Raw genomic sequence first — 25,923 nt, forward strand, 5'->3', positions numbered from 1 at the left:
AGGGGCGTGGCACTGAGTGCACACTTTCAGGTCCCCAGTTCTGCATTCCCACAGGCAGGGGAGCTACCTATTTAATGTCAATCTGAGAAAGTCAAGGGCAAAGAAACTATCCAGATTTCCTGGGAGCCTGCCTTGGATCCAGCCCCAGAGGCAGCTGAAGAAGACTCTAATGTCCTCTTCTCTTTGCCATCCAGCCCTCCTCTTTTCTGAGGATGTAGGATGAACTGTGCATGTTCTATGGGTCTATAATTAACCAGGGCTTGAAAGGATACGAGTAGAGATGAGCTGGGCAATAAGACTAATTGCAGAGCTCTATACTATGGGAATCTAGGTTTTATTAGAAGTGTCTCGCACAAGTAATTTCTTCTGAGTCAACTAGTTGATTTTAAATATCACTCTGTCAATAAAACAACACAAATACATGCCCAATGGAGACAGACCAGTCACAGATCAACCATGGGCCAATCACAAAACAATCTTCAGGTGGTTTCCTTTCCCACTTCACAACCTACCTGATTGATGCTTGGGCGTCCCTGTTTCTTTTTGGAAGTGGTGTCCAGACCCCAAAGAGAAGAAAACCTGCTCCTTCGTTTGCTTGCGGATCTGGACATGGCCTGAGTACGTCTCCTCACTCCAGTTTCACCTGTGCGTGCAGCCACCTGATAATAACAAGACAAGCAGCCATGGCAGGAATCTGTTAGAACAGCCAAGTGAGTCCTGAGGCCCCCACTCCCTCACATTCTTCCTCAAACCATCCTGTCCTACCAGCCACTGATCCCAATGTCCAAAGCACTGGACCTGTGACTCACACATACTTGGGCCTTTTGGCTTCTTTGTAGATTCAAAATGATAATGAAAGGTTGACAGATTCCATAACTATAAGAAATCCACAGCACACATAATAAAATAGTGATAAAATACATATGTTCTTCATTCTTGCAGGAATTAGCTGGCCTTGCAGTTATATAAGATCGAACTACAGTGTCAAGGTCTGTGAGCCCCGCTTTCTTGAGATTCTCTCTAAATGCTACACAATATGTCTCCTTTTTTCTTTTTCTTTGTTGTTGTTGTTTTGTACTGGGGCTGGCACTCAGGGCTCACCCTCTGGCTTCGATTTTTCTGCTCACAGCTGGTGCTCTACCACTTAAGCCACACTTCCACTTTCATGTCTGCATTTTCATGAAAAACAGGCTGAAGGGCAGCAAAGAAACAGTGAGAAAATGGTGTATTTGGACTACTGCAATTCCTTATTAAACCCCAATCTCCCTTATCAATTCCATCAGGATCTCTCCAACCTTTTAGAATATGAAAAATTATTTTCATAATTAGGCAAGTAATTTGTCTCCCCCCCCCCCCCACACCAGAACCTACTGTCTCCTCTCCCTCAGTCAGAAAGCCCCAAATATAGCTGAGCACAGAGCTGGGCTTGTTTTTCTTGTAGTGGGGTTGGGCTTGTGACTAGACTCTGATTAATAGGACGTAAGTAGAAACACTACTTGTGGTGGCTAAACACTATCCTCCAGAGGACAGGTTCTCTATTATCCTTCACATTCCACATTCCTAGTCACCAGGATAGACTCGGGTGGGTGTCAGGCAAAAGTCTTTCCAAGGTCAGCAGAACAAGAGAGTCCTATATCCCTGCAAAGGGTGAAGACTTTATCATAACTCACATAATCTATTATTTAGGTAAATAGATATAAAACTTAGAGACTCTGTGTGTGTGTGTGTGTGTGTGTGTGTGTGTGTGTGTGTGTGTGTGTGTGTAAGTGCACATGTGTGCCAATACTGCAGTTTGATCTCAGGGCCTTGCACTTTTGCTTGGATATTTTTCATTCAAAGCTGATGCTCTACCACTTGAGCTATACTTCTGCTTCTGCCTTTTTGCTGGTTAAATGGAGATAAAAGACTTACAAACTTTCCTCCATGGGCTGGCTTGGAACTGGGATCTTCAGAACTCAGAGTTCTGGGTAGCTAGAATTATAAATGTGAGCCACAAGTGCCTGTCTTAAAACATGTATGTATGTACGTATGCATGTATGCATGTATGTGTCTATGAATGTATTTCATTTTGTTTTGTTTATTTGTGTGTGTGTGTGAGTGCTTTTTTGTTCAAGGCTAGCACTTTACCACTTGAGCCATAGCTCCATGTCAGGCTTTTTGCTGGTTAATTGGAGATAAGAGTCTCACAGACTTTCCTACTTAAGGTGGCTTCAAACCATGATCCTCAGATCTCCATCTCCTGAGCAGCTAGGATTACAGGCATGAGCTATCACAGTTCAGCTAAAACATGGATTTTTTTTTAAGCTAAATTCTGTTGAGATATTTATAAAGGTCCAGAAGCACATTCAGGAGAGACCATCCCAAATCCAAAGCTGTGACTGTGATCATTCTCAAGTGGTATCTTAGACAGAACCTTCAGGTTATAAACAAAGTCCCAGGAACTGGGGGAAACTTCTTCCAGGAGGCATCTGTGGGCCACCCACAGGCTCCCTCTCAAAGAAGGGAGTGGCAGGAGGACTAGCAAGTCTGACTTGAAATGAAACTCCCCTCCTTGCTCTAGGTTGCTGGAGGAGAATATCTTGGAACCTACTTGTCATAAGATTCCCACACGGGCAACTCCCAACATCCCAGATGCCAACTGGCAGCAGCCTAAGGGTGAGACAGTATTAGGTAACAAAAGGGGCCACCTTGGCAGGGCACATTAGCTACATGGCAGCCTCCCTTGGTCTGCAATATTGATAGGATAAACACTGAGAAAGCTCCAGGAGTCAACTGGCCCAGGCAAGGACCCCCACGGAAAGCAATCAAAACAACTTCCCTGCCAGGGTCTTAGGGAGAAGGGTTTTGGTCCCAGATGAAAATAGGAAGATGAGGGAGCTGAGAGATCTTGCATTTTTCTCTCATTTAACAAATAACAAACTCAGACTAGGGCACTAAAAAGAAAAGAAAGTGACAGCCAAGATAACTGTGAGAGTTGTTTTTTTTTTATGAGAAAGATCTTAATTTACAATTATTCTTGAAGTGTTTGGGAAAAGGAAAAACCAAATCACAAAACCAAAGGTAACCCAAAAATATTCCCAAGTTTTCTGTTGTCTATTTACAGCACTTTCTAAGTGAAAGGTAAACAATGGTTGTAAATGGATTAAATTAGAACATAGTGACAACACATATGTTCACGTGACTATTTATTGTAAACATTGCTAAAATGGAAAATGCCAGAGAAAGAAATGTCTGTACACTCTCATGTTTATATGTGAGTTTACAAATAAGTAACTCAGATTTACAAATAAGTAACTCAGAGATTCTTACACATAAACATACAGGTAGCCATGTAAGTCAACCTTCTATAACTAATTATAAACTGAAATATCCAGAAAAAGACTTTTTAACCTGGCTATGCTGGTGGATCCGGCCTATAATCCTAACTACTTAGGAGACTGAGATCTGAGGATCATGATTCAAAGCCAGTTCAGCCCAACAAATCCAAAATTCTTCTCTCTAGCTAACCAGCAAAAGGCTCAATGGGTAGAGCCACAGCCTTAAGCAAAAAAAGCTGAAGGATAATGTGAAACCTTGGGTTCAAGCCCCAGTATTCACATATACACACTCATACACACAAAAATAAGTACTATCTGTACTGAACATGTACAGGTATTTTTCCCCAAGCAATGCTATATAATATCTGCTTATTCTATACAAGGTGTTAGAAGTAGTCTAAGGTTTTAAAGCATATGGGGAGATATGCACAGTTCATCTGTAAATATTCCATCAAATACTACCTTATATCATCCTCAGATGTAGGTATTCAAGGGACCCCTCGAATCAAGGCTCTTCAGATCCTGGGGCTGACTGTATATAAGTAAATACATGTAACACTGCTCCATAGCACACACCGCTACTTGCCCTTACTGAGCTGACTTCATTGCTTATTAGTTTTTCCATCTTTCGCACATGAGCAGGACAGGATCTATGTTGTTCTCTGTTATAACCCTCATCAAGAGGAGTTCAGTGCTCAGCGCCAGTGGCTCACACCAGTAATCCTAGCTACTCAGGAGGCTGAAATCTGAGGATCAAGTTTCGGAGCTAGCCTGCACAAGAAAATCCATGAGACTCTTCTGTCTCCAATAAACTACTCACAACAAACTGCAAGTGGCACTGCAGCGCAGTGGTAGAGAGCTAGCCTTGAGCTAAAGAAGCTCAGGGACAGGGCACAGGCCCAGAGTTCAAACGGCAGAATCAGGGAGAAAAAAAAATTCAGTGCCTGATAGATGTTTTGTTGGTTTAATAAATAAATAAATAAACACTAAAAAGCAAATGACATGGTAATAACAAATAAAAGTAACTTGGTAGTACAGGGAATCAAACATGGGAGAGATAACCCTTCTCTCTACCCCAACAATACTCTGACAGCTGACCAGTTGGTTTAGCCTGTTTAACAAACAGTGTATTGAAGGTTTCTATAGCAACTATTCTCATCTGCTGGGACCTTGTAAACTGCACCAGTACCACCCCATTCAGGACAATAATGACTCAAAATTAGCAAAGGGGTGTAGAAAAAAAAATTCTGGCAGGCGAAGTGCTGGACAAGAGCACAAGGGTTTCTCAATGATCTGCCCACACAATGGCTCCCATTGTGGCCAGCACCTGATTACTCTATCATTCAGTTCATCTGTGCAAACAAGAACAATGATAACCTTTTTTCAAAGAGTACAGCCGGGACCCTTCAGTTAATTATGGCAAATCATCCCACATTACTGATGCTCTCCTAGTGAATGGGGCTTCCATTGTGCCCCAAATCCCTCCTTTGGCCCCGTTACCCTCACACCTCCTCCTCCCACCACCCCCACTTGAAAAGAGGGAAAAAAATTCTGGACAAAGGCTAAATTGAAGAATAATTCCAGTGGCGGGGGGGGGGGGGGGGTGTTCCTTTGAGGTCAAATGACAAGGGAAGAAGGAAAAGAATTAAGTCCGAATCTAATAAATCATACTGTAAAATTCCCAGCCCAGGGTGCTCCACGGGGGCTAACTCAGAAAATAGGAACAGATACCCAATACAGTTGCCTAACTTGTTCTGTCTCAAATGAAACCCCTCTTGAAAAAGATAAGTTGGCAGGGACACACAAACACTGAGATTTGCATTGCTAAAAGCAGCCAGCAAGAAAAAGAACAAAGGAAAGGAGAATTGGACATAAGGAATTAAATATTATTCTGCAAAATCCCTGTGTTATCAGGCCTACCCTCATCCTCAGCTGGCCAGATTTTAATCACCTCCCACCAAAAGCAAAGTATATTCAAATCACAGATGCTGTGATGGAGGAAATAAGAAGGTCAGAAGATAAATTATGGACATTAAAGTAGCTCTTATTTGCCTATCGCAGAGAAGAAAAAAGGATACAAGATTAGGAAAAAGGTAAAATTATTTTCTCCAAATCCTATCAAGGCACAGTAAAAGAAGCAGGCCTTGTGAACTTTACTATGGATGGTGCTTACTAATATTCTGAGTTCATATATGCTCTCTCTTGCGCTGTGTGCTGTGGGGGGAGGGGAGGTTTACAGGGACTTCAACTCAGAGCCTTGTTCTCTTTCCCTTGGCTTTTTCCCTCAATACCTGGGCTCTATCACTTGAGCCATACTTCCCGATTTTTGCTGGTTAATTGGTGATATGGTCTCATAGGCTTTTCTGCCCTGGCTGGCTTTGAACTGCAATCCTCAGATCTCAGCCTCCTGAAGAACCAGAATTATAGGCATGGGTGACCAGTACCTGGGTCTCTGAGTTTTCTTATTAATACAAATTCCCTTGATTGGGATAGTCAGACAAAAAGCTAGATTTAAAAAAAAAACTTTTTTTAAATTCAGAACAAAGATTTGTTTAAGTTTAAAACTTGCCATTGGGCTTGGAAGTTGGCTCAGTGGTAGAGTGCTTGCCTTGTACACATAAGGCCCTGGGTTTGATTCCTCAGTACTACATAAGCAGAAAAAAAGCTGGGAGTGGTGCTGTGGCTCAAGTGGTAAGGCACTAGCCTTGAGCTGAAGAGCTGAGGGACAGCGCTCAGGCCCAGAGTTCAGCCCCCAGGACCGACCAAAAACAACAACAAAACTTGCCATCCAGGCCTCAAAGAAACAGACCTAGACACAGAAACTACATAGAGAGGTGGCATTGCAAGGCAGGCCAAGAGCACAGCTGCAATTAGCAGAACAAATCAGGGTGCCAGTTTTAATAACTCCTGAAATTGGTTTAAGACTTCTTTAAAAATGTAAATCTACCCCTAATTATCTGAACGATGATGTTAATCTATTTATAAAGAACACAAACGCCTCCGACTGAATTACAGCTCTGAATTCAATGAAGGATACAGCTGACACGGCAAGACAAGAACAACCCAACTAAGGTCTTCCAAGTAGTTTCTAAAAGCCACGACTTCGCATTTAATTCCATAGTGAACATGCTCAGGTGCAGGACATTTTAAGTGGGTGTCAACTTTGAACCAGCTGTTCGCAGTGATTTTTTTTTTCAGCAGAAAGGAGTCAGAGGTACATAAAGGGATTTATGGTTTAGTCAGTACATGAAATTACAGATAAGAAATACAATCTGGTGCTCTGGAGGTCAGATGGAAATTCCCTTCATTGACTAACACATCTGTGCCTCATGCATTGTTCAGTTCTTCACCTTTGAATACAACAGCTACCTACAGCCAGGTGCTGATGGCTCTGTAGCTGATAGCCTATAATACTAGCTACTCAGGAGGCTGGAATCTGACCAGAATTCAAAGCCAGCCCAGGTAGGAAAGTCTTTGAGATTCTGATCTCCAATGAACCAGAAAAAATGCAGAAAGTGGTACTATGGCTCGAATGGTAGACTGCCAGCCTTGAGTCAAAAGAGCTCTACAGGACACAGCCCAGGCCCTGAGTTCAAGCCCCAGAACCAACAAAAAATGAACACAAAAATAAATGATGAAAACAAAAAAAAAAAAAAAAAAGCAGGTACTTACAATCATCAAACAATGTTAAAGTAAAAGGAGATCCCTGAGAAGTACATTCAACGTATGGGGGGGGGGGGGGGCGGGAGGGGGGGGAAGGGTTGGAGAGAGGAAAGGAAGGAGGAACATATTTATATACTTATGTGTATGAGAAAAAGCCCTCCAGTCACCATATCTATAAGGTCAAAATTAAAACCATATATTTGGATTCAAAAGCCAGCACTGCCTAAAGATAACAAGAGCTATAAACACCTAGTAAGACACTACCTTTCAGAAGCTGAGGGAGAGGTTCAGTGATGGCACATTTCCTAGCATTGCCCAAGACTGTGGAGTCTATCTCTAACATCATACAAGGAAAAAACCAAAAAAAAAAAGACAGTGCCTTTCACATAATTTTTGCACAATAGGTTAGGCTACACCAAGAAACACAAGCAATAGTAAATATTCAAATAGCTTCAAAGGAAAATTTCTTTTTTTTTTTTTTTGGAGGGGGGGGGGGGGGGAGGGGGGAGTCCGGTCGTGAGGGTCTGAACTCTGGGCCTGGGCGCTGTCCCTCAGCTCTTCAGCTCAAGGCTAGCGCTCTACCACTTGAGCCACAGTACCACTTCCGGCTTTTTTCTTTTTGCTTATGTGGTGCTGAGGAATCGAACCCAGGGCCTCAGGCATGCAAGGCAAGCGCTCTACCACTGAGCCACCTTCCAAGCCCCTCAAAGGAAAATTTCTATCTACTGGAAGGAAAGGTATTCAGAAAGCCACACATAGCAGTAAACCAGAAAAACACTTCACAGACTCTCAACAAGTCCTGTTAGCAATTAAGCATCAAGATGAATTTTTTTTCAAAAATTCATTAGCTTCTACTCACCAGGGCATGAAAAGATGACACAGAGAAGATCCCAAGACGGCCCATGGCTACTTTGGTTGGTCGGCTTGCAAAAGCCAGTAGCCTTTTGGGGTTTGGCAGCTCCCCACCTTGGAGACTGGCTAAATAACAACGGAAACGAAATAGGTCCATCTGGAACTGTTCAAGATTCTGCTCCCAAACAAAGATCTATAGCAGGGAACATACCGGGAAAGGCAAAGGTGAGAAAAAGGGAAAACAAACATTCACCTTATCTTCTGTTAAGTCTTATAAAGGTCTGTGCTGTAAAGGTACAAATTATAATCCTAACTGGTAAAATACTACTACCTCAGGCTTCTTAGAACATATATTTTATTTTTATTTTTTGTCATGGGGCTTAAACTCAGGGCCTGGGCACTTACCCTGAGCTCTTTGGCTCAAGTCTAGCACTGTACTACTTTGAGTCACAGTGCCACTTCCAGTTTTCTGGTGGTTAACTGTAGATAAGAGTCTCACACAGATTTTCCTGCCTAGGCTGGCTTTGAACCATAATCCCCAAATCTCAGCTTCCTAAGTAGCTAGGATTACAGGCATGAACCACTGGCACCTAACTTTATCATTGACTTTAAAATAACTGAATACAATGCAAAAGAATCTCTGCTTATTTTACTGAACTTACCTTTTTTAGCATGAAATACGTTATACACTCCTAAGTATTGGTCTATTTCCTTTTAACCAGCTCTGGACAGTCAGTCCTCCATACCAAATAGGGCATGCAACCTTAGACTCAACTCTCCACTGGTCACAAATACTACATGTGTACAAATGTTCTATGGTCAATATTCCCTAAAGATTATGGCAGAACCATCAACAAAGTAACATTTACATTATATGAGGCATCATGAATAAGGCAGTGACGATTTAATGTATGCACATCTTGGAAGTACGTTCTACATAAACACTATGCCATTTTATATAAGGGCAGATTTTGGTATCCAGGACAGATCTTGGGACCAATCTCCCATAGCAAGGGACAGCTATATACATTTTAAAAAACATGCTTTTCCCTTCCTAAATTTAAAATGCTGAATTTACCAAGGAAGTAGAGGTGAGTACCACAGCATACCTTAGCTCCAAGTCAATCTAATATTAGACAGGAAAGATGAAATGTCAGAGTCTCTAATTACACAAGTCCCATACAACTGAATCCCACCACTGGTAAGAGCTGGAAGGCTCCTCTATTTGTGTCTGTCTACCCTTCAGTGTCACATTGTTTCCTTTAGCTCCTATAATCCGCAGTGAGCAAAGGGTGAAGGAAAAGGTTATAATAAGGATACAGCCAGGTGCTGATGGCTCACATCTGTAATCCTAGCTACTCAGAAGGCTGAGATCTGAGGATCACAATTTGAAGCCAGCTTGGGCAGTTAAGTCTGTGAGACTCTTATCTCCAGTTAGCCACCAAAACCCAAAGTACAGCTATGGCTCAAATGGAAGAGGCCTAGGCCTTTAGCACAAAACCTCAGGAAACAGTGCCCAGGCCCTAGGACTGGAATTCACACAACAAAGGAATACAACAGCCTTGGTGACAGTCTGCCAAGGAGATAAACAATGATGTTTCATGATTCCCAAGCAACATTAAAATTCAGAAAGACCTCAGGACTTTGCCAGGGAGTACATATGAAAGTACAAGTACCTGATCTAATATAGTTTTCTTCTTCTTTGAGTCAGTGACTGAAGACAGCTGCATTTCGCCCATTTTCTTCATTTTCTCATCCATGTCGATCTTCTGCTCCAGCTTTTTGATTTCGGACTTCAGGAGCCGGAGCGTGTCTTCTTTGTGGTGGTGTCTTGCCACGGCGGCTGCACAGGCAGAGTGGATGGCGGTGATCCAGTTTTCCAATTCTGTCTGGCTGGTGGTCTACAAGAGGAGGGCACAAGAGGGAAGAACTGTCATCTCTTGGCAAGGTGCCAGATGTGTCCGTGCGAGCAGGTCAAGGTGTCAGATCCAGACACCATGATTACTGCACCTGACTTCCTCCTTCAAGGAATCAATAAAAGGCAAGTCCCATGTCAGAGCCCTACTCTCCCCCATGCTCCAAGTGCCACCATGCCTGCCTGCCCAGGGTACTTAGGGAACTCACTGTGTAAGTGGTACTATTACACAGACAGCTTGGTTTCCAGTCAGGAGGAGGGCTGTGAAGCAAAAGTCACCTTCCAGAGAGAACCAGTCACTTATAAAGTGTGTTTGGGGCCCAGAGACACTAAAGCCCAGCAGATGAACACAACTAAAATCCAAATGGGAAAGACGCTCCAGACTGTCAGAGCAATAGTGTCTGAGGAGAACTCATGAACACAGTCGCCCCATCCACAGCCCCTAGCAAAACTCCACGTGCTAAGAATGGTCTGGCCAGTCTGGGCTTCAATTCTCCTCCTTGTATTTCCTGAGTAACTAGGGGAGACTGGCATATGCCACTGCACTCAGCCATGTGCTTCCCCCATTAGCCGACAGGACAGGCGCCTCACGGTGCCAGCCACTGCTTGAAATGCAATCGCAAAAATGTCTGGCCTGGGCAATGATCCCCCAATTTCTACCTCCCAAGTAGCTAGAATTATAGGCTTGAGCCACGGTACCAGCCATTCCAACCCTGTACTTTCAATTGTTTTTGTTTTGTTTCTTTTCTAACACAACACACCCATCTTGACCTCTAAGCTCCTATGACTGCCCCAAATGCACAGAGTCCAAGTGGCATAGTCCACTTGGCATTCTGAGCTTTCTACATTCCAGAGAAACAGAAGCAGGGACATTTCTGACCGACTTTTAAGTCAAGCATGGTGGCAGCAGTTGGGTTTGGTCAATGAAATGTGAGTAGAAGCAACGTATGCATAAAAGTCCATTCATCTCACGTTTGTCCTTTGGGCCCACGGAGCTCCCATCTACCTGGCTCCCAAGGTACCAGGCTGAGTACAGACCCCAGACACCTCGCAGGGGTGAGAAGGAATGCTAAGCCACTAAGCATTGAGGGCTACTTCTCACTGAAGCATAATCTGATCCATCCTACCCGATATACTAGCCACGAGAGACCTGCCGCTCAAAACAAGCAAGGCTTGGGAACTAAAGGAGTCACTTTTAATCCCAAGAGCCATAGCAAAAGCCCCGTGTTCTCTGCTTAATGGAAGGGAGCTGGCTTATTTCTGCTCTCCCTAGGAGGATCTCAGTCAGGCTGAGTCAAGGGCGACAGGGTTTATTCTGATGGGAAAGAGTCTGGGTCTATCTGCCATGGAAGAAGTAGAAAGGATGACACCAGCTTGAAAGTGTAGACCTTATTTTGAAAGAAGAATATTTAAATTTTGGCAAAGGAACTAACCTGAAACATCTATTTAAAGGAAATAAAGGTAGAAGTTCCCATGGAAAGAAGTGTTTTGTCTTGGGTAGAGAGTTCCAACTTTGTAAGAAGAGAAATGAAGGTAAGGACCAAATGTATGTAATACTTCTGAACTTAATCACAAGATGGAAAATTTTATAGGATGTGTATTACTCTACAATTAAAAAGAAAAAAAGGGCTGCATGCTGGTGATTCATACCTGTAACCCTAGCTATTCAAGAGGCTGAGGGCTAAGGACCAAGGTTCAAAGCCAGTCCAGGCAGACAAATCTGAGAAACTCTTATCTCCGACTAACCATCAAAAAAAGCTGGAAACGGAGATGTGGCTCAAGTGGTAGAACGCAAGCCTTGAGCAAAAAAGTCAAGAATGAAGCCCTAAGTTCAAATTCCAGTTCTAACCCAGAAAAAGAAAAGAAGAATATCCAAAATAAAACATTTTAAAAAAATGTCATTCCTCAAAAGCTAGAAAAATCTACACTACAGTGAAATGTGTGATGACAGGTTTATGAAAATTTTAACCATCAGCCCTTTTAACCATTAAGAATGTCTCAGCCCTCTGAACTCTTTTAAGACCTGTCAGTGGCTGAAGGCAGTTCCATTAGAGAGAATTTTTACTCTCGAGGCCCTGTCTAAATAAAACAGCAGTCCCCGCCATTCTCTATCATTAAGCCAAATCAATTTCCAAGGGGCACAATTCACTAAACGAGCTTTTCAGCAAAGTTTATCCCTCGCAGCAGCACATGGGGAGGTGGGAGTTGGCGAGGAGGAAGGTAAGTGCTGAGCTGACTTTCCCAGTGGCGAGTTAAGTGGAGAAAAGTCTTGCGATAGTTCGCGACCATCCCAGGCTTCATCGTACAGAGATGATCACAGGTGACCGCTAGTGTGATGCGAGGTATTCCAGGATAGCCTCTCCTGGCTCTCCCTTCTGACACCTAGAAAGGCTGGAGGAACCATTCACCTTATGTCACCTCCTTACACCTGGCAAGGTGAGGAACAGCCAGTGTGAAGAAGGAGAGACCACTCAGTAGCATCCTGTAGACCATGATTACAGTTCATTACCTTCCATTAATCAAATGACAGGCAGTACTGGGGCCTGAACTCAGGGCCTACATGCTGTTCCTTAGGTTTTTTTCCTCAAGGCTGGTGCTCTACCACCGGTGGCACAACTCCATTTCTGTCTTTTTGCTAGTTAATTGGAGACAAAAATCTGACAGACTTTCTTGCTCAGGCTGGCTTCGAGTTGAGATCCTCCAATCTCAGCCTCCTGAGTAGCTAGGATTACAATGTGAGCCATCAATGCCCAGTTAAGAAAGCAAAGATTCTTCCTTCACCTTCTGGAGTGCTATAAATAAATACTGTATGCAGTTCACTGAGAAGAAAAAGTCAAATCCTTGCCAACAGAGCAATATAATCAGCAAAAAAAGAAAATGCTTTTTGCCTAAGAGCCCCTCTGAGCACAGGGTTCTGATGAAGCTTGCGGTTCCATTACTCATTTAAAGAGATCCAAGCTTGAATTACTCACGGTATGAAGGACCCTCAGTGATTTCAGATCAGCAATAGTTTGTGTGAGGGGCAGGAAGGAAAAGGAAGCTTTACTTTAAACAGAAGAAATACTACAGAATATAGGCCAGACCTGGGAAACTAAAATCTGGGGTAATTACTGTACAGTGGGCCAAACTTGTTGGGGTTTTTTTTTCATTTCAAAAGACAAAAAAAGAAGGAATTTAGTTGTCTAACTTTTAAGAAGTTCCTCTACGAATTCCTCAAAGGTCTTTTCTGGGTGATTTTTACAGTCATCATCTTTCAGACCTTTATTTACCTAAGCCTCAACTGACTGTTTTTTTACTATCTGGGGAGAGAAGTTAATGTGTGTTTCCCTCCATGTCCACCCTGGGTTGTCTGGGGTGGGGGAGGGGGAGTGAAGGGTAAGGGATAAGGGAAACTCCAGAATCAGAGAAGTGAGAACTGTTTGCTGAAAACAAGGGAAGAAATGGACGCCTGCCCCAGGAATGGAAGACACAGAAATCATCTCTAGAGCAGCTGATTAGTCCCAAGAAAAGACCAGCAAGTACTGTCCACTGGAGCCCCTCAACCAAAGGCCACTCACTTCTGTTTATAGGTGGGGAGGGGATGAGAGGAGGGGAGGGGAGGGAGAGGGGAAGTGGGGAGGGGAGGGGAGGGGGGAGGGGGAAGGGGAGAGGGGAGGGAAGGGGAGGGGAGGGGAGGGGAGGGGAGGAAATCAGACAGACACACTTGAGATCCAGGAATTTAAGGAAGGCAGCAAAAGCAAACCCAGGTGACTGCATGAGGCAGGCAGGCACCTGGCAGGGAAGGATGGAGCCAAAAGGAGAGCCAACTCCAGGGAACCAGCACTGATTACCACTTAATGCACTACAGATGTAGAAACCATTGTAGACATATCACCAGAAAAATAAGAAAACTGAGCTGGGGCTTAGGCAGAGGCTGGGGGGGAGGGGGGGGGGGGCGGCGTGCAGGAGGGAGGCCATCAGAAGAAATACAAACAATTAACTATTTAATAAGAGAAATAAAATTGTAATATACTACTCAGGAGCTAACTCTATTTATGGTCATAATAACATAATAACAATGACTACTGATTCAATTCTAAATCTTCATATAATTATAAAAGCAGCAGAAAGAAGAGAGAGAGAGAGAGAGAGAGAGAGAGAGAGAGAGAGAGAGAGTGTGTGTGTGTGTGTGTGTGTGTGTGTAATCCAGCAAAATACTCCTAACAAAAAGTCAATACAGTAGGAACTTGGATGACTCGCAAGAGCCCTAGTGAACGGTGGGAACAGAGATGTACAGAATTCTGTGCATTTAATGTTTTTGCTTTCTTATACTTATGTATCTATGATGAACTTTAACTTATGAAGTAGGCAGAGAAAGTGATTAACAGCAACTCCTAGTAAGATGGAACAACTATTACAATATGTTGCAATAAAAGCTACGTCAATCTTATAAGTTGCTTATTTCTGGAATTTTCCACTTAATATTTTCAGACCGTGGTTGACCACAGGTAACTAAAACCATAGAAAGCAAAACCACAGTGGATATGTACTATTCTTCATGTCTACAACCCACAGTAAAAGCATGTTAATGAGAAATGAGGGCAAATGCAAGAACAAAAGCAAAGAAACAAAAAACTGTTTTAGAAGCATCTAAAATAGCTGAGTACAGTTAGTTCTGGAGAGTGAGGTTAATGGCAAAGATGTAGGAGAAAATTTCACTCTTTTTAGATTGAATGAATTCTTTTAAACTATGTCTTCATATACCATATAAATTTATTTTTTTAATAATTCAACTACTTTTTTGGAGGATGATTATAACACAGTGGAACTATAAAAGAATGCTGTTGTTCTTAGCATTCACGTCATGAGATATATAGCAAGAGAAAGAAAGAAAAGGAGTGTACATGAATTCACGAGATTACCAAGGACAAATATAGCAATTCAATTAGATGATACATACTTGCTATTTTTAAAGTTTTACTGCATTTGTTTATAATTTGTGATATAACTTCTATGTAATTTATACATTATACAATAAAGCTACACTAGAAAACAGAAGATTGAAAAACATTTATATAACAGCTTCCAGTATATAATAATGTTAAATATTATTTGGAAAATTGACCATGTATTATAAGCTAAATTCAGGAAGCATGGAAGTCCTGTGTGGTTGTGGTTCTAACAGCTTATTTATTACTCTAACAAAAAGGAAAAGGAGAATCAGAAAATATGGAAAATACTGTTTTACAATTTAAATTGCAAGTAACTATTTTTCATAATCTGTTTATACATTTAAATTTTTATAATTATTTTTTTTGGTCAGTCATGGGGCTCCAACTCTGGACCTAAGCGCTGTTCCTCAGCTCTTCAGCTCAAGATGAGCATTCTACCACTTGAGCACAGCACCACTTCCGGTTTTCTGGTAGTTTATTAGAGATAAGAGTTTCACAGCCTTTCCTGCCCAGGCTGGCTTTGAACCATGATCCTCAGATTTCAGCCTCCTAAGTAGCTAGGATTACAGGTATGAGCCACGGGTGCCCAGCACTAAATACATTTTTACTTAAATGGAATTAAATCACAGAACATACCAATAAAAAAATATAAATTTAAAATAAAAAAGGAAAGTACATGCTATTAGTAACAGTAACATATTTGTATGGTGCGTGAGTATATAAATTGAATACTAAGATCAGATCTATACCTCTTGCTATAGCTTGAGTGTGGCCACTGCATCACAATGATTGGAATCTTAAAGGCTTCATGCAAGGATGGTACCATAGGAAGGTGCTGTGGACCATCAAGAGGTGGAGCCTACTGAGAGGTCATTAAGTCATTGGAAGAATACTCTCAAAAAGGATTCTAGGACGATACCCATTCTCTTCTGTTTTCCTGATTCAAGATATGAAAGGCTGCTCTTGTGAAAGGCCAGAAGCAACCTGATGTGAGGCTGGAACCTCCAAAACTCTGAGCTACCTTAACCTTTCCTTCATAAGCAGCCTGTGGCAGGTGTTTTATGATACTAATGGAAAGCTGACTATTACACCCTACACCAAATGTTTAACACATGTGGGGGGACATGTTGGCACAACATACCACTAATTTCCAGCCCTGTGAATTCACCTTGTACTGCAATACCATGCTGTCTTCCATAATTATTCCCCAAGAGGTAGACAAGTGGGGTGCTGTACCTCAACATTCCACAAAGGGGACTCCACCCATCCAAGAGTTTCACTCTTCTACAGATAACTCATGCCCAAATCAAAGTTAAATGTTTCTGAAGTGGCTGCCTAGAGGCAGAGATCTGTATCTATGGTGTTGGGAAAAGAAGACTTAGATACAAACTAAGTCAACATGTATATTAGTGAAGAAAAGGAAGACTTCAAATTCAGTTTGTCCTACCTTAGGATAAGGTGATCTTAAGAGAAACAAATAGGCTTGGCATGGTAGCGCATGCCTGAAATCTCAGCATACAGAAGTCTGTGACAGGAGGATCATGAATTCCGGAACAGTTGAGGTTATCAAGAAAGACCTCGTCTCAAGAAAACAAATATGAATAATAACTTAAGGAAGGGGGGACACAAACATACAGGAAGGTAACATTAGGATCCAAGATGAATTCAACACTTGATTACAAGAACGAAATTCACAATGATAACTAACCTACCTTCCTTCCTTCCTTCCTATTTATTTATTTATATTTTTTGCCAGTCCTGGTGCTTGAACTCAGGGCCTGGGCATTATCCCTGAACCTCTTTGTCCTCAAGACTAGTACGTTACCACCTTGAGCTCTTGAGTCATAGCTCCACTTCCCACTTTTTCTGAATAGTTTATTAAAGGTAAGAGTCTCATGGGCTTTCCTGCATGAACCACAATCCTCAGATCTCAGCTTCCTGAGTAGCTAGAGTTACAGGTGTGAGCCACTGGTGCCCAGCTTCCTTAATTTTTTTAAATTGTGTATGTGGGGGCTGGGGTGGGTGGGTTGGTACTGGGACTTGGAACTCACGGCCTCTCACTTTTGTTTAGCCTTTTCTGCTCAAGGCTGATGCTATAAAGACTTAAGCTACATCCCACTTTCTGAAATCTTGCCGGTTAACTGGAGATAAGAGGGTTGGATTTGTGTGTGTGTTGGGGGGGAGGGGGTGGACTGGCTTCAAACAGGGATCATCAGATCTCAGCCCTCTGAGTAGCTAGGACCTGTGAGAAGTGCCAATATCTGGCCACAATAATAGCATTTCAAAGAAATAAAGTTCTGTGTTTGCACCTGGGGGTGGGGCGTGAGGAAAGTTTTACTGGGTAAGAGTTGATGCTGTAGGGTTAAGCACCAGGAGCTCCAGATGAGTCAACAAACAGTATGATGTGGCTGCTGATCTGAGAGGGAAGTTCAGTGTGGCTAAGGAAACGGATGCTGCAAGAGTCTAGGTGCAGGCTTGCCTGGGGCTGGGCCAGGAGGCCGGGATACCCCTTTCCAGAGCTGGCCTGCAAATAAGAACAGGGAGGCTGGCTCAGGAGCCTCAGGCACCGCGGTCCAAAGAGGAATCCTGGCCAAAAGCAAATAAAAGCATTTCCAAGTTTTTGAAAGATTCCCATAAAGATCAGCATTAGCCTCTGGGTGTGAATTTGGAAACAGGAAAATGGTAAGAGTCACCAGGAAGATCACTGTCACCAAGAATTTTCTAGACTAACAAAACAGATGGCTGAGAGGCTGGGCTGTCCCCAGGAATGGAGTGGTGACCTATGGGCAGGCTGACCTGCTGGCTAGAGTTCAGCTGAGACGGAAGAGGGAAGCTGGATGTACATCCATTAGGTCTAAGATGCTAAAGCCTTCCTAAGGCCTTTTCGACCAAGTCTTCCTGTGAAAGATAATTTCCAGGTTTAGGCCACTTGGCCTAAGTGGCCTGGTCCTAGGCATCTGCCAATGACCGTCCTCGAGTCTCACACATAACGAGGGATGTGCCATTTCAAGACGGATCTAAAGTCTGATGAAGCCCCAAACCTCATGCTATCCACACTCAACCTCAGTAGAAGTACTTATTCAAGAAGGGCATTTGCTGGCTCACGCCTGTAATCCTAGATACTCAGGAAGCTTAGATCTGAGAATTGCAGGTCGAAGTCAAACCAAGCAAAAAAGTCTGTGAGATTCTTTTCTCCAACTGATCAATAAGCCAGAAATAGAGGAGTGGCTCAAGTAGTAGAGCAACTGCCTTGAGTAAGGAAAATGCCAAGCAAGAGACGATGAGGCCCTAAGTTGTATGTATGCCCCAGTATTGGCACACATACAAAAATTGGTGTGATAACTAGTTTCTTTTCTTTGACTACTAAAATGGCAACAGTGCTAAAATAAATTGAGCTTTTTTGTGGCGGGGGGGGGGGGGGGGGGGAAGGGGAGTCGGTCATGGGGCTTGAACTCTAGGGGCCTGGGCTCTGTCCCTCAACTCTTCAGCTCAAGACTAGCGTTCTACCACTCGAGCCACAACACCACTTCTGGTTTTCTGGTGGCTTATTGGAGATAAGAGTCTCAGGGACTTTCCTGCCCAGGCTGGCTTTGAACTGCGATCCTCATATCTTCGCCTCATGAGTAGCTAGGATTACAGATGTGATTGAGCATTTTTTATATATCACACCCTTTGCATTATCACATTTCGTCTGTAACTCAGTAGAATGGCATAAATACTATCCTTTTCTTTAACACGTCTCTTTTTGCGTGTGCTGGTCCTGGGGCTTCGCCTCAGGAACTGGGTGCTATCCTTGAGCTTTTTTGCTCAAGGCTAATGTTTTACCACTTGAGCACAGCTCTACTTCCAGCTTTTTACTGGTTTTAATTGGTGATAAGAGTTTCAAGAACACTACTGCCTGGGCTGGCTTTGAACTGTGATCCTCAGATCTCAGCCTTCTGAGTAGCTAGGATTATAGGCATGAGCCACCAGCACCTGGCAAGTCTCTTTTTATGGGCTGGCTTTGAACTGTGATCCTCAGATCTCAGCTTTCTGAGTAGCTAGGATTATTGGCATGAGCCACCAGCACCTGGCAAGTCTCTTTTTAGTATGCATAAAATATTCCAAGACCACTGTTATTACTATATACTAAGAAAACTTTGAATGGAAAGGAAGACGATCACTTCCTAAATATAATTATTGTCTTTCCTCCTTTAGGTTTATAAGTATATATGATTTTCTACTCAATCGGACAATTTTTCTTGCCCTGCCTGGCAGCTATATTCAATGCATTCAATCCAGGAATTTAAATATCATATCATGATATATCACCCCACAAGAGGCTGGACTATTTTTGAATGTCACATCTTCAAGTAATGAATGAAGGAAGGCCCAACAGGAAATTACACTTTGTAGGTAGTAGGTACTGTCTGGTATCAAGTTGGAGGAGAGAACCCTAATTAAAATAGTTTAAATTCAGGAGCTATAGCCTCAATTAGCAGACAGCATACAACTTCTACAAGAGCTCTCCAGCATTCAAGTTCATTCCTACCCTGACCCTGCACACAAAACCCCTTTTCTACTCTAGCTGGTAACATGAAGCTCCTTTGCAAGGGGCAAATCTATGGGTATCTAAATAACAGCATCGAGTCGGCAGCACGACAGTGTGGACTGAATGGAGCCTTAGGGCTGAAATAACCTACAAATCTTTTCCATAATCATGGTTGATCTCCCTTGCCTTAACCTCACTCCCTACATACACAGGTTCCTTTCAAATTCTGCCCCTCTAGAGTTCTGTGGAATACAATAAGTAGAAGGCAGAAAATGCCTTCATGGACCCCAAACAGCAGTAATTTCCTCTGAAAAGGTTCATTTTGTGCTTTATCCCACATAAGTAGCATAAAAATTTCTCCTAACAAGAAGAAATAGAGGTTTCCCATTAATAAGGTCTTATGTGGCCACTAAAAAGAATTTTATACAATGTGACCAATTGGGTATTTAGACTCTATTAGCAATTGTTTGCTCATGAAAACCCTTGCAGAAAACATTTATATCAGAGGTATGTAAGAAAAGGGAGAGGTCCTTTCTTGAAATCAATCAGATTATCATCTAACCTGTCTAGGAAGGCCAGAATGGCCAAAATCGGGTTATAATAATTCAGAAATATTGCTTATATGTAACTTAGTAGGAAAAATAAGAAAAGCTTTTTACTATAGTCACTGATTCTTCTCCATGTTCATGTCCTTCTTAGGTCATCAGTAACATTAGAAGGACAAATAGAAGGTTCTAGAGAAAGGGAATCTTGATTTAAATCCAACTATGACATTTAGTACCTGTGTGACTTGGCATCAACTCCAGCCTTTGTAAACCTCAGCTTCATCGAGTGAGGTACAAAATCCTTACCAATAAATTAAGATACAGATACACGGGTGGGGGGGTGGGGGGGAGAGGAGGAGAGATGGGAAGGGGAAACAAAGGAGGAGGCAACAATGCTTGATAAGAGATGCACTCATTACCTTGCCCATGTAATTGCAACCCCTCTGTATGGTATTTTCACAAAAAAAAAAATTGATACACAACTCAACTTGAGACCATTCCAAGAATTAAGACTTGGACTTAAGATGAGGACACAGGGAGGGCTCGGGACAGAGAGTGGCTGCTTCACTGTGGCACTGTTGATGTTGCCAGTACTTAAGGATTTCGGTATATGCAAGAGTTCTAATTAATACCTAAAAAGCCATGCCAAGTTAGAAAACAAGAGTTTTTAAGCTAGATAGAATAAATACTCCATGACCTTGGAGCATGCAGATTTTTAAAATAGGATTTGATATACCACTCATTGAAGAAGACTTGAGAAATGAGACATTAAAATTAAAGATTGCTAAGCCCTAAAAGAGCCAAACATAAGTTGGGCACTGGTAGCTCACACTAGTAATCCTAGCTACTCAGGAGGCTGAGCTCTAAGGACTGTGGTTTAAAACCCATCCAAGCAGGAAAGTCTGTGAAACAGACTCTCATCTCCAATTAATACCTCTACCCCACCAAAAGATGGAAGTAAAGCTGTGGCTCAAGTGGTAGAATACTAGCTTTGAGCAAAAAGTCATAGGATCGGTGTCCAGGCCCTGATTTCATGCCCCAGGACTGGCGCCTGGGCACAGGCTCACTCTCCCTCTCTCTCCCTCTCTCTCTCTCTCTCTCACACACACACACACCAATAATAAATGGTGTAAAGACTGTCCCTGAACCACGCAGAGAGAAAAACAATGAAAAATAGGCAGGTGATGGAAAAAGTACTTGACAAAAGTAAAAGACACTGAAATGACCCATCACATAGATGACAATGGGTTGAGTGTGGGGGGTGCAAACCTGTATTTCCAGCACTCAGAAGGCCAAGGCAGGAGAAACACGAATCTGAAGTCAACCTGGGCTATAGCATGAGAGAGTCTGTCTCAAAACAAACAGAACAAAACAAAGACACATAAAAATGTTCTGAAAGTCACATGAAAAGCTTGAAGCAGAAAATAGGGGGGAAAGAATCTGCCAATACCAAGGACATTCTCACAAGCTGCTGAGGTACAAATTCTTTTGATGATTCTAGGAACTGGCAGTATGTTGTACACCTGCCCCAGTCATACCATCCCTATACAAAAGTCAACAGAAATAGAATGATCCTGAGAACAGAGAAATGAGGGTTCCCTGCAACATCACCATGAGCAAAGCCTGGGAAAAACCGAAACATACCCAATGAAAGGTTGCCACAGCTGTCCCTGCTTACACTGGTTATCCTGGCATGATTATCAAGGGTACAGTCCCTAATGTGACCTTCAGAATGTCATCAGTGCTATCGATAAGGACACACAAAGAGCTACTCCTCCCTAAAAGCAATGAGAACCCTGGCCAGAACTGTCACAAATAACTTTTTGAATGTTCTGGAAATTAAGCTAAGTCTATTTCAATCTTAATTTGTTAAAGACAAATGACTGAATCTTGACAAAAATAGTTTTTTGGCCAGTACTGGGGCTTAAACTCAGGCTGTAGGCACTGATCTTTTGCATATATCTTTAATTTCTTTTTTAGAAATTTCTTTTATTATAAAGGTGATGCACAGAAAAAAAAACACTCTTCTTTCCATTCCCTGGAGTTCATTTTGGTATGATCTTTTGCTTTTTGCTTAAGGCTAGCACTCTACCATTTGAGCCACAGCTCCACTTCTGACTCTTTGCTGGTTTTTTGGAGATCAAGTCTCGTGCACTTTCCAGTCCTGGCTTGCTTTGAATGGTGATCCTCAGACCTAAGCCTCCTGAATTGCTGGGATTATAGGCATGAGCCACCAGCACAAAGCTTACCTCATTCAAAAAAAAATTTATTTAGCAGGGTGCTAAAAAGCCAGGAAAAAAAAAAAGCTGTGGTTCAAAGTGGTAGAGTATTAAGCCTTGAGCAAAAAGAGCTCAGGGACAGCGCCTAGGCCTGAGTTCAAACCCTACGACTGACCATATATATGTATGTATGATGTACGTATGTATGTATGTATATATATATATATATATATATATATATAGTTATTATAAAAGTGAAGTACGGAAGATCTACAGTTACATAGATCAAGTAAAGAGTACATTTCTTCTTTGCATAAAGTCATTCCTTCTCTCACTTTCTCCCAGTGGCTTACCCATGTCCATCTCCTCATCTCCCCAACTTATGAGAGCCAGCAGTCTAGAAATGACTGAAGCAGACAGAACAAGGTTTAGAACATACCCCCAAAAAACCCATGGATGTGAAATCTTTGGACATGCTTAGCAGATCATGAGGCGTAACACAATTTGACTTGACACAGACATCACCCATGCAAGCAGTCTTGCTTCAGTGACAACTGTATAATATCTAAGGCTAAAAACTTAAAGGGAAGCAGGAAAAAGATTTCCACAGGGGCCTTTGAAAAGCTCTACCATCACTCCAGGAATCTGGAAGGGCACACACATGCATTGAGCTACGCACAGGCCCAGGAAGCCAAGTCCTGAGATGGCCCTGGGTTGCCCCTCTGGCTGGCCATAATGCTCCATAAAAGTAGAGGTGAAGGCTAAGGCAGAGTTGAGAACTGACCAACTGAGCATCGAAGATACGCTTCAATGTGCACACTTCTGTCTTCAGGAAAGACTGGAAGATTTACTCTTTCTAGGCAGTTAAAGAAGTTTTGGTGGGGCTGGGAAGGTGGCTCAGTGGTAGAGCGCTTGCCTTGCATGTATGAGGCCCTGGGTTCGATTCCCCAGCACCACATAAGCAAAAAGAAAAAAGCCGGAAGTGGCACTGTGGCTCAAGTGGTAGAGCACTAGCCTTGAGCTGAAGAGCTGAGGGACAGCACCCAGGCCCCACGACCGGACCCAAAAAAAAAAAAGAAGAAGAAGTTTTGGTGTTCTCACTTCCTGACCACTGAACAAACTCAATGGAGACTTCAGTGGCCATATACAAGAAGGTACTACAAATGCTTTCCAGATTTCAGAGAAGTCACTACACAAAAATGTGTCCCCAACACCAACAATAACCATAACTTACCCTGTAAGATGGAGCTGCATCTGCTTTCAAGGTTTGCCATATCATTGAACTTAAAGTTCACAATTTCCAACAAAGAAATATGAGATACACAAAAACCAATAAACTATGGGGGAGGGGAGGGATAGTGGAACAACCATAAGGGAAGGGGTAACAGTGATGTACAAGTAACTTACTCACGTAACTCTAACTGCTGCGTACAGCATCTTTATAATAAAATAAAATTAAAAACACAATAAAGTGTGGTCCATACATAGGAACTGAAGCAGTAAGTAAAGTAATAAAAAAAAAAACTTGTGCCTGAGAAAAACAAGATGTTGAAGGTATAGACACAGAAGCAAGTATATTAGATACATCCAAAAAACTAAATCACATCGTATCTAAAAAAATAAAATATGAGAACAATAATGGAATAACATCTCACCATATAAAAAATACTAACAGAGAAACACATTTTTGTTTTCAAGAATGACATATAAATTCTGGGGGTGAAATTTTAAAATAACCAGAAGGAGTCAACAACATAGATTTGAGTTGGTAGAAAAAAAAGCTCCATGAACTAGAAACAAATCAATGGACATTATCCAAGCTAAAGATTAGAACAAAAAAAAAAAAAAAAGAAGAAGAAGAAGAAGAAGAAAGTGAATAGAATCTCAGAGACCTGTAGGTAACCATTAAGCAAAATGCATTCCCACTAGGGAGTCACAGAAGGTGAAGAGAGAGGAGAATGAATACTACCACATTACAAAGACTGACTCTCAGTTGCAGCCCTATTATTTGTGAATATTTTTAAGGGTAGGATCTGTGTCAAAAGGTATTCTCAATTGCACTATACACACTAGATAGGGAGCCTGGGAGAAAATGTAGAGGAATTACTTCACTCATAAATAAATGAGAACAGCTTTTGTAATTTAAACCACACACACACACACACACACACACACAAGTTCTCTTTTTGGCTATTCTGAGTTTGAACTGAAAACCTTTCCCTTCATATACAGGAGACACATTACTTGAGCCATGCTCTCTGCCCTTGTGATTTTGAGCTTGCTTTCCAGACAAGGTCTCATGATTTTTCCCAGGCTGGCCTTGGCCCTCAATCCACCCCTCTCTACCTCCTGAGAATCTGGGATTACTAACTGTGGTCTTGAACCACAAAATGTTCTTGCAAGGTACTTTACCACTGAGCACATGCAAATGATTCCTTATAATAGCAATCGTAAGCCTGAAGCAGGGAAGTACTTTTTAAAACAACACTGAAACTTTTAAGAACGCTGGGAAGAAAGTTCTGATAAGGTGAGAAAGAGAGACTATTTAGAGACAACCAGTCTTTTCTGAAATGTCATTATTTACTTTATGATTAATATTAGAAGAGAACATATTATGTTAAAAAATGTGACAGCTCAAGTCATATCTAAATTAAGGATCTCATAATCCCTTTCTAAAGTGCTACAAAGAAAGAAATCCTCAACCCACGTCAAACACTGCCAATTCCTCATCCAACTCAGAACTCTGAACAGGCTTCAAGCTGCAATCCTCTGTGTGAGATCTCTCATTCCTGGAATCATTCCACATATTAATTTTATCATTCATCATCTTTGTTTCTGGAATGAACAACAGGTAATTCTCACCAGTGAAATGAAAAGGTGCAGGAAGGGGACTTAGGCAAGAAAGGAAGGAGTCCCAGAGAAGCAGGTATCCAACAAACCTGAAAGAGGAAGGCGTCACCCAAGGAGTTACTGAGGCAGAAGACGAAGTCCTTCTTGGGGTGCTCTGGCACGGCTTGCACAATGCTGTTCTCCACCCAGACAGCATGCTTGGGGATGCTGTTATGGTCTATGCCAGATCTACCGTCACTCTCGTAGAAAAAGAGCGTGCATCCTGAGGAAACAGAACAGGAGTCTGGGTGACTATCTGGTACTTGGCCAGTGAATGGCTTATAATGAAAACAGTGCTAGCAGAATGAGTCTAGAAATCAAAGCACACGGAATCTAGCATATACAGAGAATTGGGCCATGCTTATAGTCAGGTCTTCAATGAGAGAAAGGAAAAGATCTTAAAATCACAGCCTCAACTAGCAAAGAGCTCCTTTATGCATGCCTTCAAATTCTTTAAGACACTCGTGTTTTCTCTGTGTGTGTGTGGACATGTGTGTGTGCAAACATGTGTGTGCCAGTCCTGGAGCTTGAAATCAGGGCCTGGGCACTGTGCCTGAGTCTTTTGTGCTCAAGCCTAGCATTCTACCACTTGAGCCACGGCTCGGCTTCTGGCTTTTTCTGGTAGCTTATTGAAGATAAGAGTCTCACAAACTTTCCTGACCAGGCTGGCTTTGAACTGAGATCCTCAGATCTCGGCTTCCTGCGTAGCTAGGATTACAGGCATGAGCCACCAGCACTTAGCCAAGATCCTCAATTTCTGTGAAGAAGATTCCTCATAAGCATCTGAGCTCTTGAGGCCATTTTGCCCAGTGGTAATGATAAACATAGTGTAGAGGTTCTACCAGGCCCTTACTGTATGAAGACAGTCACTTCTGTTCCACTGGAATCCATTCCCAGTGTGTCACGTGATACGTACTAGAGATACGTACTATTTAATGTTCTGCCTCAACTCTCTGCTGCCTGTAATGCCTGAAATTTTGAAGATCTCTGGGATTTTCAGAAACTCTTACACCAAAGATCAAACTTATCTGTATATTCATCTCTATGTCTTAAGCCAGCAT

General features: G+C 42.3%; 1 protein-coding gene across 1 annotated transcript in view; it reads right to left on the bottom strand.

Annotated features, from left to right (window-relative positions):
• Tiam1 (TIAM Rac1 associated GEF 1) overlaps window positions 1-25,923 on the bottom strand; it is a 347,016-nt gene that overhangs the window by 82,195 nt on the left and 238,898 nt on the right. Inside the window, exons 7-10 of the mRNA XM_042687299.1 lie at window positions 24,913-25,085; window positions 9,509-9,733; window positions 7,840-8,025; window positions 513-659 (exon numbers count right to left, since the gene is read on the bottom strand). Coding sequence (XP_042543233.1) covers window positions 513-659; window positions 7,840-8,025; window positions 9,509-9,733; window positions 24,913-25,085 — 731 coding nt within the window. The remainder of the gene's footprint in view (window positions 1-512; window positions 660-7,839; window positions 8,026-9,508; window positions 9,734-24,912; window positions 25,086-25,923) is intronic.

Source organism: Dipodomys spectabilis, unplaced genomic scaffold, assembly GCF_019054845.1.
Source record: "Dipodomys spectabilis isolate Male_0828 unplaced genomic scaffold, ASM1905484v1 ptg000107l, whole genome shotgun sequence".
In the NCBI taxonomy this organism is placed as follows: Eukaryota; Metazoa; Chordata; class Mammalia; order Rodentia; family Heteromyidae; genus Dipodomys; species Dipodomys spectabilis.